The sequence below is a fragment of the Bactrocera tryoni genome, chromosome 1 (assembly GCF_016617805.1).
Source record: "Bactrocera tryoni isolate S06 chromosome 1, CSIRO_BtryS06_freeze2, whole genome shotgun sequence".
In the NCBI taxonomy this organism is placed as follows: domain Eukaryota; kingdom Metazoa; phylum Arthropoda; class Insecta; order Diptera; family Tephritidae; genus Bactrocera; species Bactrocera tryoni.
In genome coordinates this window covers 49,579,659-49,592,547 of record NC_052499.1, presented here as the reverse complement: position 1 = coordinate 49,592,547, position 12,889 = coordinate 49,579,659, and the positions used below count along the sequence as shown (strand labels likewise).

General features: G+C 31.6%; 1 protein-coding gene across 1 annotated transcript; it reads right to left on the bottom strand.

The window, feature by feature from the left end:
* Nucleotides 1–2,007: 2,007 nt before the first annotated feature.
* Nucleotides 2,008–3,446, bottom strand: LOC120779768 (cilia- and flagella-associated protein 36). Its single transcript, XM_040112151.1, has 5 exons — nt 3,276–3,446; nt 3,004–3,203; nt 2,766–2,932; nt 2,542–2,695; nt 2,008–2,478 (listed from the first exon to the last, which is right to left on the bottom strand). The coding sequence occupies exons 1-5, from the start codon at nt 3,376–3,378 to the stop codon at nt 2,161–2,163; spliced, it is 942 nt and encodes a 313-aa protein (XP_039968085.1). The 5' UTR covers nt 3,379–3,446; the 3' UTR covers nt 2,008–2,160.
* Nucleotides 3,447–12,889: the final 9,443 nt, after the last annotated feature.

Sequence of the window (12,889 nt, the reverse complement as noted above, 5' to 3'; positions counted from 1 at the left end):
GATGCAATAAACGAATTTTAAACTCGCTAAAAATAAAACAAAAAATTAGGAGCGAGTAAAAAAGAGAGAGAGAAGGTATTTAACTTAAAAAGCGCTCTTAAAAAACCTGTTGTAAACTCTGTAGTACCGTACACTGTTATTAATAAACGAAATCTTAATAAAAAAGCTGCTAAAATTTTTTTTGATTTAAGCAAAAATAAAAATCGTACGCTCAAGTACTTTTTGTTCATTGTATGTATATGTATTTTTTCACCTAACGGTTGATTGTAACCGCAAATAATAATGCAGACTTATAGAAGAGTGAACATGATCAAGTCAGCCCGTCCGATAACTCAAGAAAAGCAAAACCAACGCAGTAAAATATGGAGTCATAACAAGATATAGAATCACACTATAAAAAGGATTAATCATCAATTATATAAGTCGTCAAAGTTTTGTTTGAACCACTATACCATTTTCGTAAGATTTTTCAAACTCACACTGACTACGCTCCTAGGCCCTTAAGATGCCCATTGTGAAACTATAGGGACTATAATCTCCTCACACTACCATATTTTCTCTGAACCACTCTGTGGTCCTGCTGCAATTTATCTGTTCTAAAAATATTATAGGTACAACTTCCGAGATATCGTTAGAAAAAGCGCCACCGTTAGGTGCGATTATTTTCCTATACAAAGTCTAGGATCCGCATAGAAGATGCCCTGCAGTCTCTTGTTCTACCTCTTGGAAGGACCATAAATCTTCCCCAGAACATTTCTTTTAAAAATTCGTAACAGCGACTGATCAGATATCATATAGCAGGACGGTGATGATGAGTGACTCGTAGAGTTTGGTCTTTGTTCGTCGAGAGAGGACTTTACATCTCAATTGCCTACCTGTTGACAAGAGTTACTCTGCGTTGAATTTCGAGTCTGACATTGTTGTTGGTCTTAATAGTGGTTCCAAGATAGACGAAATTATCTACGACTTCAAAGTTTGACAACAGGATATATTTCGTCTTGCCCTCGTTCACTACCAAACCCATACACTTCGCTCCCTTATCCGGTCTGGATCGGCGTACGCCAGCAGCTGCAGACTCTTATAAGCGATTGTACCTTCTCGATTCAGTTCTGCAGCTCGATTTATTTCCCGTTACTGACGGAGCCTTTCACAGTTTACACAGCCGTATTAGTTTTGCGGAAATACCAAATTCAGGCATCAGACATTCTTGCTGTCAAAAACTGCTTTGAAATCGATGAAGAGTTGGTGTGTGTCGATTCTCTTTTCACGGATATTTTCCAAGATTTGGCGCATGGTAATTATCTGGTCAGATGTAGATTTTCCAAGTCTAAAGCCACACTGATAAGATCCAGTCAATTTGTTGAAGGTGAGCTTTAACCTTTCCCTCAACCTCGCTCGAACCTTATATGCGATATGCACGGTAGTTGGCGCAGATTGTGGGGTCTCTCTTTTTGTTAATTGGACAAAGCAAACTTAAGCTGATGCATGCTCCTTATCAGTTCTTCGCCGCTGTATTTAAATAGATCGGCCCACAATCCATCGGCTCCCGCCGCTTGCTTGTTGCTCTTCAGACGGGTTATTGCTATTCAAACTTTGTCATGGTCGGGCAATGGATCGTCCGCTCCATCGTAATCGGTTGTCATTCAGCAGGTTGGATAAGTGTTCGCTCCAGAATTTTAGTATGCTCTGGGCATGAGCCACTTCTGGGGGTTTTACAAGAGTATGCTCCGGCCTTGAAACCTTCTGCTTCAGTTATCTGTGTATATAAATATATTTCTTGTAGAAAGCACTCTTCCTTAGAACAAGGGTTTTCTATAATTGTTATGATCAGAAATCGATCTCATTTTCCTAAAAAGGTACCACCTCCCCTCGTTTTTTCCCTTGAACCCATCTGTGTAAATACTCTTAGTGTCTTTCTCGGCTTCGTCCGAATTTAAACCTTTCTCAGTTTTTCGAATGATAGACTTATTTTTTTTAACCTTACTTCCAAAAAAATATATTTCAAAATACTGTTTCAGAAATGTACCGAAATTCGTATATATTTATATTACTTATTTTGATTTATGCCATTTTTATAATAATATACATATGTATGTATATTGCACTAAAATCTGAAAAGTACAAAGGCGCTTCTACATCGCAGATTTCTCAATTCTGTATCTACTGTTGTTCTACAACTTCGGCTCGCAAGCGTTTGGCCAGAGTCTTACGCAATTGTAGAGCCGAGTTTTGCGACTCATCGGCATTTTCTTCTGCAGACGCTTTATCTAGTAGCTCAGTGGTTTTGCCACCGTTTTCCAGCAATCTTTGCGCCACTTGCGCCGATGACGGCCGTCCAGTGGACGAGGGCTCTGAAGCACTTTTACGTGCCACCGTTTCCAGCAGTTGTTTGGCCCGTGTCTTCTTTTTGATCTCAACAATTTTATCACGCTGCTGACGCAAGTATTCTTGACGCGACACAACATCCTCGGGGTTGACCTATGCGAAACATAAAATATGATTATGGATCAAATATTTAAAAACTTCATTTGCGGTCAGAACCTTTTGATTATCGAAGAACAAATTGAGACGCTCAAACTTATCGCTCACGCTTGCCTCAGCATTCTCTGGCTCAGGTGTTACAGCCGCGTCAGGACTACCAAGTTCTTTCTCCACCGATTTGGCTATAAAATCCTCGACTTCGTCATATTTCTCGCTGTAATTTTGAATATTGGTGCATATTAAACATAATTGAGGTTATTTTGCTTTGGTATAACAACACATACAAATTTGAACTGCTGCTCTCAGTGGGGCTAGCATTGTCAACCGCTTCGCTTTCCTGCAGCAGCGCCAATTGATTTTTCTCTATCAAATCCAAGGCTTGCAGTTGCAACTCTACATTCCGTTGGGTCATCATGCGTATGAACATTTTGATATCATTCGCCGCCCAAATCTAAATGTTTAAGGAGCGCAAAAAATTTCTATATATTGGTCTCGGTTTTTTTTTAATACTTGTATACCCACCTGCTGAAAGAGTCCCTGATGAAAATGCAAATGATTGTCCGGGTTTCTACCTTCCATGCATGCCGTCTCAAATTGTTCCGGCGTGATTTGCATTTCCTCCATGAAACTGCCCAGCATGTAGTCCACCAGATTTTTATACTCATTATGAATCGCCACGATATCAGGACTATCCTCATTGATATGCATATTGGGATCGAAGACTGCAGCCAAAGAAAGTTTGTTGAAGGAAAAGGTTTCGAAAAAAAGCTTCAATTAACTCTTAACTCATTTACCTAACGATTTTTCCTCTATGAATGTCTGTAAAGGCGCATTCCAGACTGGTCCGTGCAAGAAGCACACCAACGAATCCAAGACCCAAGAATCCTCTGTAGCCATTTTAAGAGCGTGAAAAATTGACTTGCTTTTGGATAGACAATTGCAATCGAGTGACTGTGATTTCTCATTGTAGCACCTCTGGGAACCGCAAAGGCGCTGCTAACATTTGTTTTGACCATAAGTGGTTGCCTTGACAACCAATTCCGAAGTGTAGTATACATTTTTGTTTGTTGAAATGTGTGCGAAGTGAAATGGGCAGCTTGCCATAATTCTTTTTAAGGAGCATTCCATATTTTAAGTTCTCAGACATGAAATTAACACTTTCCTGTTAACGTTGACTTTACATACATACAGAGGGGAGGGTGAAGGAAATGGTAGGCGTATTGCGAAAATAGGTACTGAGCAAATTTTTCGCATACTACTGTTACCTTAATTATAGTGGTTTAAAAGGAAATGACTTTGAACTATTTTGCGAAAAATGCAAAAAAGGAACCTACTTCGACTTATTTCTCATGCAGTAAGCCTCTTTGCAATGACGCACATTTTTCTATAGACTTCCCAAAGATTAACTCACGCTGCTTCATCTAAAACGTAAGAACCAGAAATCTTATTTTGATAATACATATGTTGTTGTTGTTGTAATAGAGAACCATTTCTTTCTTACAATTGGCTTTTATCACCCATTTGACTGTCTCTTCCAGAGTTCCAAAAACTGGTGTCATGTGGTTTGCTATACTTCAACAACTGCACTCCAAATTAGCTCTCGCGTCGTTGATTAGTTCAGATGTTGTTCTAACTATCTCTACTAGGCGTAAGACGGCAGCACGGCACAGGAAAGGGAGCAAAAATCAGTTCCCAACTTAACAGACTAATTCCCAACATAAGAGGTCCCAGGCATGAATAGAGAAAGCTCCTAATGCCGACGACTATCAGCCTCCTATTATACAGAGCTGAGATCTGGGCAGACGTGATTAAAAAGGAAAACCAGCTTAAATTTGTGGCCAGAGTTCACTACGCCGTAGCCTAACGAACAGTTTCAGGCGATACAATATTTTTTATAAGCGGTAACGACCCAATTAACCTTCTGGCATACAAAAAGAAAAAGTTGTGGGAGCTAAAGAAAACGTCCGAAAATAACAAGAGCGCAATAGAACAAATAAAGAAGAATACAAAAACAACAGGGCATGCCGTTCGAAGATGGACGAACGAGAGTAGCGGCAGATGGACGGCCAGATTAATAAAAGACAAATGTGAGAAGGGAAGGAAGGCATTTTCCACCCGCTCACCTGCAAAAAAACAAAAATAATAATTTAAAAAAAATAAAAAAAAATAATTTAAAAAAAAATTAAAAAATAATTAAAAAAAAAAATAAAAAAAAATAAAAAAATAATTTTAAAAAAATAATAAAAAAATAAAAAAATTAAAAAAATAATAAAAAAATAAAAAAATAAAAAAATAAAAAAATAAAAAAAATAAATAATAAAAAAAATAATTTAAAAAAAAATAATTAAAAAATAATAATTAAAAAAATAATTAAAAATAATAAAAAAAAAAATAAAAAAAAATAATAAAAAAATTAAAAAAAAATATCTATTGTTGACTGAGGCCATCGTTGCTATAACGGAATATTGCCTGCCAAATTCAGTCTCATTGTGTAGGTACGAAGAACGTCGAATAAGAGTAGACTTTGTTAAATACCACAACATTTTTGCGTGAGTCGAAATTTTTGCATCTTCTACTTCGTAGGTATCGGCACTAGAAGATCCATTGTGATACCACCGGAACTAAAATTCCCTCATTTTATCGTCCCTCTCTGAACAACTCCGTGCAACTGTTGAAGTTCATCAATATGAAAATTGTTAACGGTGCCAGCTCCTAGACTTCGTCAAGAAACGCTCGACCGATAGTTGTGATTCTTTTCCTCTACAAAGCCTTGCATTCGAATTGATGTTTTATAGTTTCCTCTTCTTCTAACTCGAGAGAGCTTCTATCAGCACTTCTATTACAGTTCTTATGCCATTCCATATTCTATTCAAACCACGTTTACCTGCTTGTTGACCAAGTTTGCGATTGATTCCACTAAAACTCAGTTATATTTATAACATGTTTGTCGAAGCCGATCTTCGTACTTCTCATTCTTTACCTTAAGAGTGTTTGTTTAAAAAATTATACTTACATAGCAACTTTTCTAAGGAAAGGAAGGTAACAAAAGAGCAATAGGAACTCTTCGTTCGACATAGATGAGTGATTTACCGTGAATAACGGCTGGCCAGAAATACAATCATTGGAGTCCCATAAAGCAAATGTCACTACACTAAGTTGCGGAGGTGCAAGCTATTCTATTCCTCTGAGCTATCGTCGAGCTGTGTTCGATAGAAACCAAGCGAAGAACCATGCTGTCTCTAGCGCAATATTTGGTGTTATTGTGGTGAACATTAGGTCAGATCAGGCTAAGACTTTTATTTCTGGAAACACTACTGCTTGCTTCCTCTTACTTTCAACCCTGAGTTTTTTGAAATAGAAAATGCACACTATTTTTTGTTTAAAAACTATTAAAAACTATTATTTAATCTATTACTTTTTCTTCTTTCCACTTTATAAATTTACTTTTATATATATATATTTGTTTATATATGGAGACGTAAATAAAACTTTAAAATACAAAGTTTTTCCTCTTGCATTTGATGTGTTGGTTTTTCATTATTATTTCTGCTTTTGCAAATTTCGTTTAATTACTTTCGTTATATGAAACGCTGCTGTTTGTTAGCTGCAAAACATGTGAAACAAGTGTGTGTTCGGGAAAAAAATCATTTAAACAAAGAACAAGGAACAATATTTCATAATTTTTACAAAAATTTCTTGCAAAAATGTTGCCTAATCCTAGGCGTGGAAGTGTAAAAATCAAAAAATCTCGGTGATGAGCCGAAAGGTGTGAAGGAAAATTCGAAAGTCACATTGCTGGTGCTTTTAACAAGAAGTGTGGTTATGTATAGCGGGTTGTGAACTGGATTTTGCTGCAACGACGCAGATACATATATACATACACACAAACGCATATGCAAATGTATGTATGTTTGTAATATACACATAATTAAATAAATGTAACTGCATAATTAATCATAATAGCGTTAATGATAGTTATTTTATTATAGTAGTCATATAATTATAGTAAGTATAAACTATAAAAACTTTATATTCATCCATTCATCCATATTTATGTTTAAGAATAACTAACATACCTCATTTCGTCTATGTGATTTTTGTTTTTATATTTTGTTTCTTTGATGCACTGCAACAACAACTTTGCACAGAATTTCGCCAATATAATTTTAGGTTTTTTTGCGTTTTCTCTTTTAATAGCAAAGCAAAAATGTATGCCCTTATTGAAAATGTACAAATATATATAAGTGTGTGGGTGTGTAAGTGTAGCTGTATTTATGTGCAGGTGTAAGTGATTTTGAGAGTGCGTAAAGCGTTAATACGCATATTTTACTTATGTGCGACTGTTTGTTAAGCGTTGAGCGCTCGTGTGGAAGGAAACAAGTGGCAGGAAACTAATAAGCGAACAGTCAAAGCGAGGTGTGTGGACTTAACGAAGTCACGGAACGAAGGTTAACAACAAAATATATGTGAATATGACAAATATTTATCTATTTACAAGTAAATAAAAATATAAAAATATAATAAAAAGGAAATAAAAAATATACAAAAATAAATAAAAAATAAATGAAAAAAATATAGAGAATGAAAACAAAAATAATATAAAAGAAATAAACAAATAATATAAAAAATAAATTAATTAATACAAAAAATAACAAATCACAACAAATAATGTAATAAATAAAAACAAATAGATAAATAAAAGAAACAAAGTTAATTGAAAATTAATGAAAATTACAATTAAAAAAATTAAAATGAAAAAGTCATTCAAATTAAAAACATACATAGATATACATACATATACATATCTACAAAAAATTTAAATAAAAATTAAATTAAAAAAATTAAAAGAAAAAACAATTAGTTCAAAGCAAAAAAAATGCAAAATCAAAAAATAAATATTTATAAAAACTAATGAAACAAAGTTTACAAATAATAGTATATACACTCGGCGAAAAAAAAACCCACGCAGTCGAAAATTTTCTAATATTCCTATTTTGAACTGTCACTATTTGCTCAAAATTCACTATTTGTCTTATTTGGCTGTTTTGTCATGTGGCTACATTATTTTACTTTTATTGTTAAAACCGTTAGCGTCCGCACGTGTTTATTACAGAATTTGCGGTATTTTCTTTTGAATAAGTTGTGAAAACAAGTAAAGTTGAACATGGTGGGGTCAACAAAAAAGAAATCAGAAATCGTAGCTTTATATAAAATAAATTATCCAAAGGTCAAATAGCTCGTGAAATAGGCATAAAGGATTGGAACGTGCGTATTATAATTAAAAATTATACGTATTTTAATTGATTAGCTCGAAAAAAGGGCAGTGGACGTCCGAAAACAGTAAAACCTCGTCAAGAACGACAAATTAAACGGATGTGCATTAGTGATCGCTTTCAATATGCTGGAACAATCAATGCAACATTTTATGAAACCACTGGGGTAAAATTAACTACAAGTTCTATGCAAGATGTGCTGAAAAATCTTGGATTCCGACCGCGACGTCCAGCAAAAAAGCCCCTTCTCAACACGCGAATGAAGAAACAGCGACTAGAGTGGGCAAAATTACACAAAACTTGGACTACATCAGATTGGGGAAATGTTATTTTTTCTGATGAATCGAAAATTAATTTGTTGGAACCCGACGGAAATGCCACAGTGCGTCGTAGGAAAGGGGAGCGTTTCTTCGAAAACTGTATTTGGCCCACCGGAAACATTCGCCTTATTCAATGGTGTGGGGAGCTGTAACCAAGTTTGGTGCTGGGCCGCTAATTATTCTAAAAAGATCTGTGAATGCCGAAATATAAATTGGAATTTTGAGAGAAGGCGTTTTGCCAACTATTGAACAGCTGTCCGAACACGCCCAAAAAATTTTTTTTCAGGATATTTCAGCCCCTTGTCATAGAGCCAAAGCGGTAACCAAAGCTAAAAATATTGAAATAGATTTTTCAATAATTTATTACAAACACTTACAGGTTTCAAAACAAAAAGATTTTTATGGAATAGGGTCTCTCACGTGGCCAGGAAATAGTCCAGATCTCAATCCAATTGAGAACTGCTGGCATTATTTGGGCAAAATGATGGTCAAAATGATAAGAGAAAAGCGTTCAAAAAGTCTAAAAGAAATAGAAAACATTATTGAAGCTGTGCCGAATGAAGAAATCAATTAAAATTATCTTCAACGCTTTTTTGAATCGATGCTTAAACAAATATCCGAGGTTATTAGGAGGAGGGGGTGTTCTAACAAATACTAAGAATTTTTTTTATACAAAATTTGTTATTTTGATTCGTTATGTATTCTAATGCTAAATAAAAATCATATAAAACATAAAATATGTAAATAACTTGTTCAAAAATTACATTATTGCTCATAACAAAATTTACTTCTGTGGTTTGTTATATGTGTGTTTTTACATTTTTCACTATAACAAGTGTTAAACTATAAGTTTTTTATATAAAAATGCTTGAAACATAAACTAAATAAAAGTGGTTGATCCTCAAAGAAAAATATTTCACTTAGAATAATATGAATCAAGTTTTGCGCTATATAAAAAGCACTCTGTATAGTGCGTGGGTTTTTTCGCCGAGTACATATGTCATTTAATCGATTTTAAATAAAAAACAAGAAAAAATATAAAATTAAAGCAAAGTTATATAAAAAATGTTAAAAAAATTATTTTATTTTAATATTTAAAAAAAAATTTAATTTAAAAAATAAATATAAAAATAATACAAAATAACTTAAAACAAAATATTTAATAAATTTAATGAAACAAAAATATTTACAAAAATATATTTTATATTATTCATTTTTGAAACAAATAAATAATAATTTTAAATAGATATAAAATGTTTTAAAGAATTGAAATCACAATTATAAAATTAAGCGAAAGACAAAGAAAATTAGTATTAAATGGAAATAAAATATGATTAGGAAATATACAGAAATATCAATAAGAAAAATAAATACAAAAAAAATTAAATAAATAATTAAGTAAATAAATCAAATTAATTAATTGAAGAAAAAATAAATAAAAATAATAATAAATGAAATAAAAAATAATAATAAATTAATAACAATTAATAAAAAAAAAAAAATTAAATAAATAAAAAATAACAAAAATTAGTTAAAAAAATAATTAATAAAATAAATAATAACAAAATTACAAACAAAAGAAAAAGCATTTTATAAAAATAACATGAATGTCAGGCTTTGCAGTGAAACTTCTAAATTGCCGAAAAATAATAATTTTGCACAAGAATTTCCTAGATGAAAATAAATTGGTCACATTCCTGCAAAATTAAAAGAATACGAAGATCGAATCAGATAAATGTTTTTACTATAAACTAGTACGAAACTCAAAACCAAAATTTACCAAAATCTAACAACTGACACTTAGTAGAACACGGCCTTGTAAGGTCCACTTCTAAGAAAAAATTTTGAATTTGCGGTTAACACCACCCCTAAGGCAGCCAATTTCACTGCAGAGCGGGGATCACAAAAAGCCGGAAATTAGAACAACATCCCAGCAAACACCAGATTCGAAAATTAGCGAACAAAAAAGACAGACAAACAATATAATTGAAGGAAATAATAGGTATGTACTCATATATATTATATGAAGTAAGCAATTTTAAGTGTACTCGCTTGTGAAATAATTTTTCGTTATGCTACAATCTACATAATAGCCTTACTCGTATAATGTATGTAAACTATATATGCATATGTATGTATAGATCGGTTTGTGTTAATGCCTATGGAGCCGGGTTGACGTTATTATCATTGTTTTCTGTGTGTATGTGTATATGTTTTGCGTCTGTATATGAATATATACGTTTATTAATGATATACTTTACATATCATTTATTATTTTGTTCTTTTCTTTTACTTAACTAATATAATACATAATATATATTTATGCATATGTATGGATCTAAACGTAATAAAATATGTATACTAAAGTATATGCATTTGTTTATATTACAATAAAAACTAATGAAAACATACATACAATTCGATATTTTTCTTTTTAGTTTTTCAAATCTTGGAATTAAGTTTTTGAGTGTTTTTGAAAGTGCAAAGTATATTTTACTTATTTTTCTATTCATAAAGTTAGTATATGAATTCGTTTGGAAATGTCTGAAACAAGGCTTTATTAGAAGAAGAGACTCTTCTTAAAAATTGTAGTAGAAAGGCGTAAAAGAAATGAGTTGAAATTTTCTTGTAGAAAAAGATTTGTGTTTGATAAAATAAAATTTAAATAAATAATAAAGTTCACAAAAAAAAAATTAGTTAAAAAAACATTAATTAAAAATTAAATACTTTTTTTAATTTAAATAAAAAAAAAATAAATAAATTTAAAACAAAATAGAGTTTACAAAATAAAATTTAATTAATAAATAAAATGATTAAAAAAATGAATTAACAATTCACCGAATTAAGCAAATAAATAATTTATATTTGTTATATTAGTACATATTTAAGTAAAAACACCTCTACTTCCCCTCTTAAATAATCATTAACAAGCATGAATTATAAAAATTCATTTAATGTTGCACGACCAGCGTGTAGTGGGCACATATTCACAATGCAGCAAGTTTTTCTTAAGTTTTTCTTTAATTCGGAAACAATTAAAATTAATGGAACAGCGAATAGTTGTTATAAAAACCGTTATTTTCACGCATTCATTCACCAAGAAGTGGTTTAAAACAAGTTTTTGAATAATTTTTTACCAAACATAAAACTGAAAGTTATGCAATTTCCAAACTTATTTAAGTTAAAAAAATTAAAATTTATACAGAAATTGACAAAAACAAATGAAAATATACACAATCACTGGCATTAAAGCCATGAGTGCATATTCCATGGTTTTTGTGTATTCAAACAATTTTTGGAAATAAAAAAAAAATAATAATAAAATAATTTTGGGCGCATATATGTATTGTGTATGCAAGATGTGGTATAAAATTTGATATGCAAGCGCGTAAATATATATTTTAATTTTTTTCTTTACATATGCAAACATTTTTATATAATATATTACAAAATCGTTGCTTTCCAATTTTTTTTTCTGTTAAAAATAGTATATTACTCCTGTTTTTTTTTTTATTAGTTTTAATAATGCTAAGCGTATTTTTCAATATTTAATTATCATATATAATTTCTCTAAAACTTGGTTCAATGTGAATAGGTGATTGGACTTGTGCAGCTGGTTGCGTGTATTGGTGTGGGTGTGAATGTTCGGTAGGTTTGTTGTTGTACGAAGGTGTTGTTAAACTACTATCGATTGCTTGACATGAATAATTTAATAAAATTGCTGCTTCTTAGTAAGCCAGTAAACTTCCTATAATTAGCAGGAACGAGCGCTGTAAACTATAAATAGCCGAAAAACACTTATTCGTTGCGTAAAAGCTTTGAGCATGAAAAAATAACAAATAATTTAAATTGAAAATAAAAAGAGAAGATCAATTATATAAAAAACAATTTAATACAGGAAATATTACCGACAACTTTAAGTTCTAAACGCAGTCGGACTACTAGCAAGGTTTCTACTTTAAAATAAAAGTAGTTTGACACTTCGCTGGCTGGCATAATTTAGCAAATTCCTCTGTAATTTACAACTCATTTCCTTTTTCGCCTTCAATTTCAACATTTTATTTGCATTTTTTGCAATGAGCTATCACAAATGACTGTTGTTAGGTGAGCAGCTGCAAGAAAATAGTTTTGCACTGCCAACAAGACACCAGCATAACCACCCGGCCTCAGTAGTAGTGGCATTGCAGGCGTTGCGTCGTAACAACAGCATTTTTTATAACGCATTGCAGATGTTTGTTTTTTAATATAGTAGAAATTGTTACCATTATTTTAAGTGTATTTATTATTATCCTTTAAATTAATTTAGCGGTCCCCATTAAATTAAATTTAACATTGCGACGACAACAACGACGATGACAACTATTACATTTTGTTAATTCGTAAAGTAAATGTATGAAGTATGTGTTCAGCTGGCATCATCCTTCACTTGCTTGCTAGCAATTTGTAATTTTTGATGTGTTTGTTGTTGTATTTTTTTTAATCTTTCTCAAAATATTTATTTTTTTTTTTTGCTTTTACGTTTTGTTTGACTTTCAACATACTCTCAACTCAGCTCTTCCATTCATATATATATTAATTATATTATGTATGCATGTATTTATACTTCGACAAAATTTATTTAATTAGTATTTTGCGAATTTAATTTCATTTTATTTTATTTTATTTATTCTCTAGTAGATTACGCGTTATATACTTGTATGTAGTATGTATTTATGTATCTATGTATAATTATGTATGTACGTTTCTTTAATTTTTTAATTTTATATAAATTTTGTCTGCCGTCCCATCCATCTGCAGTGTCAGTATAAACAAGAC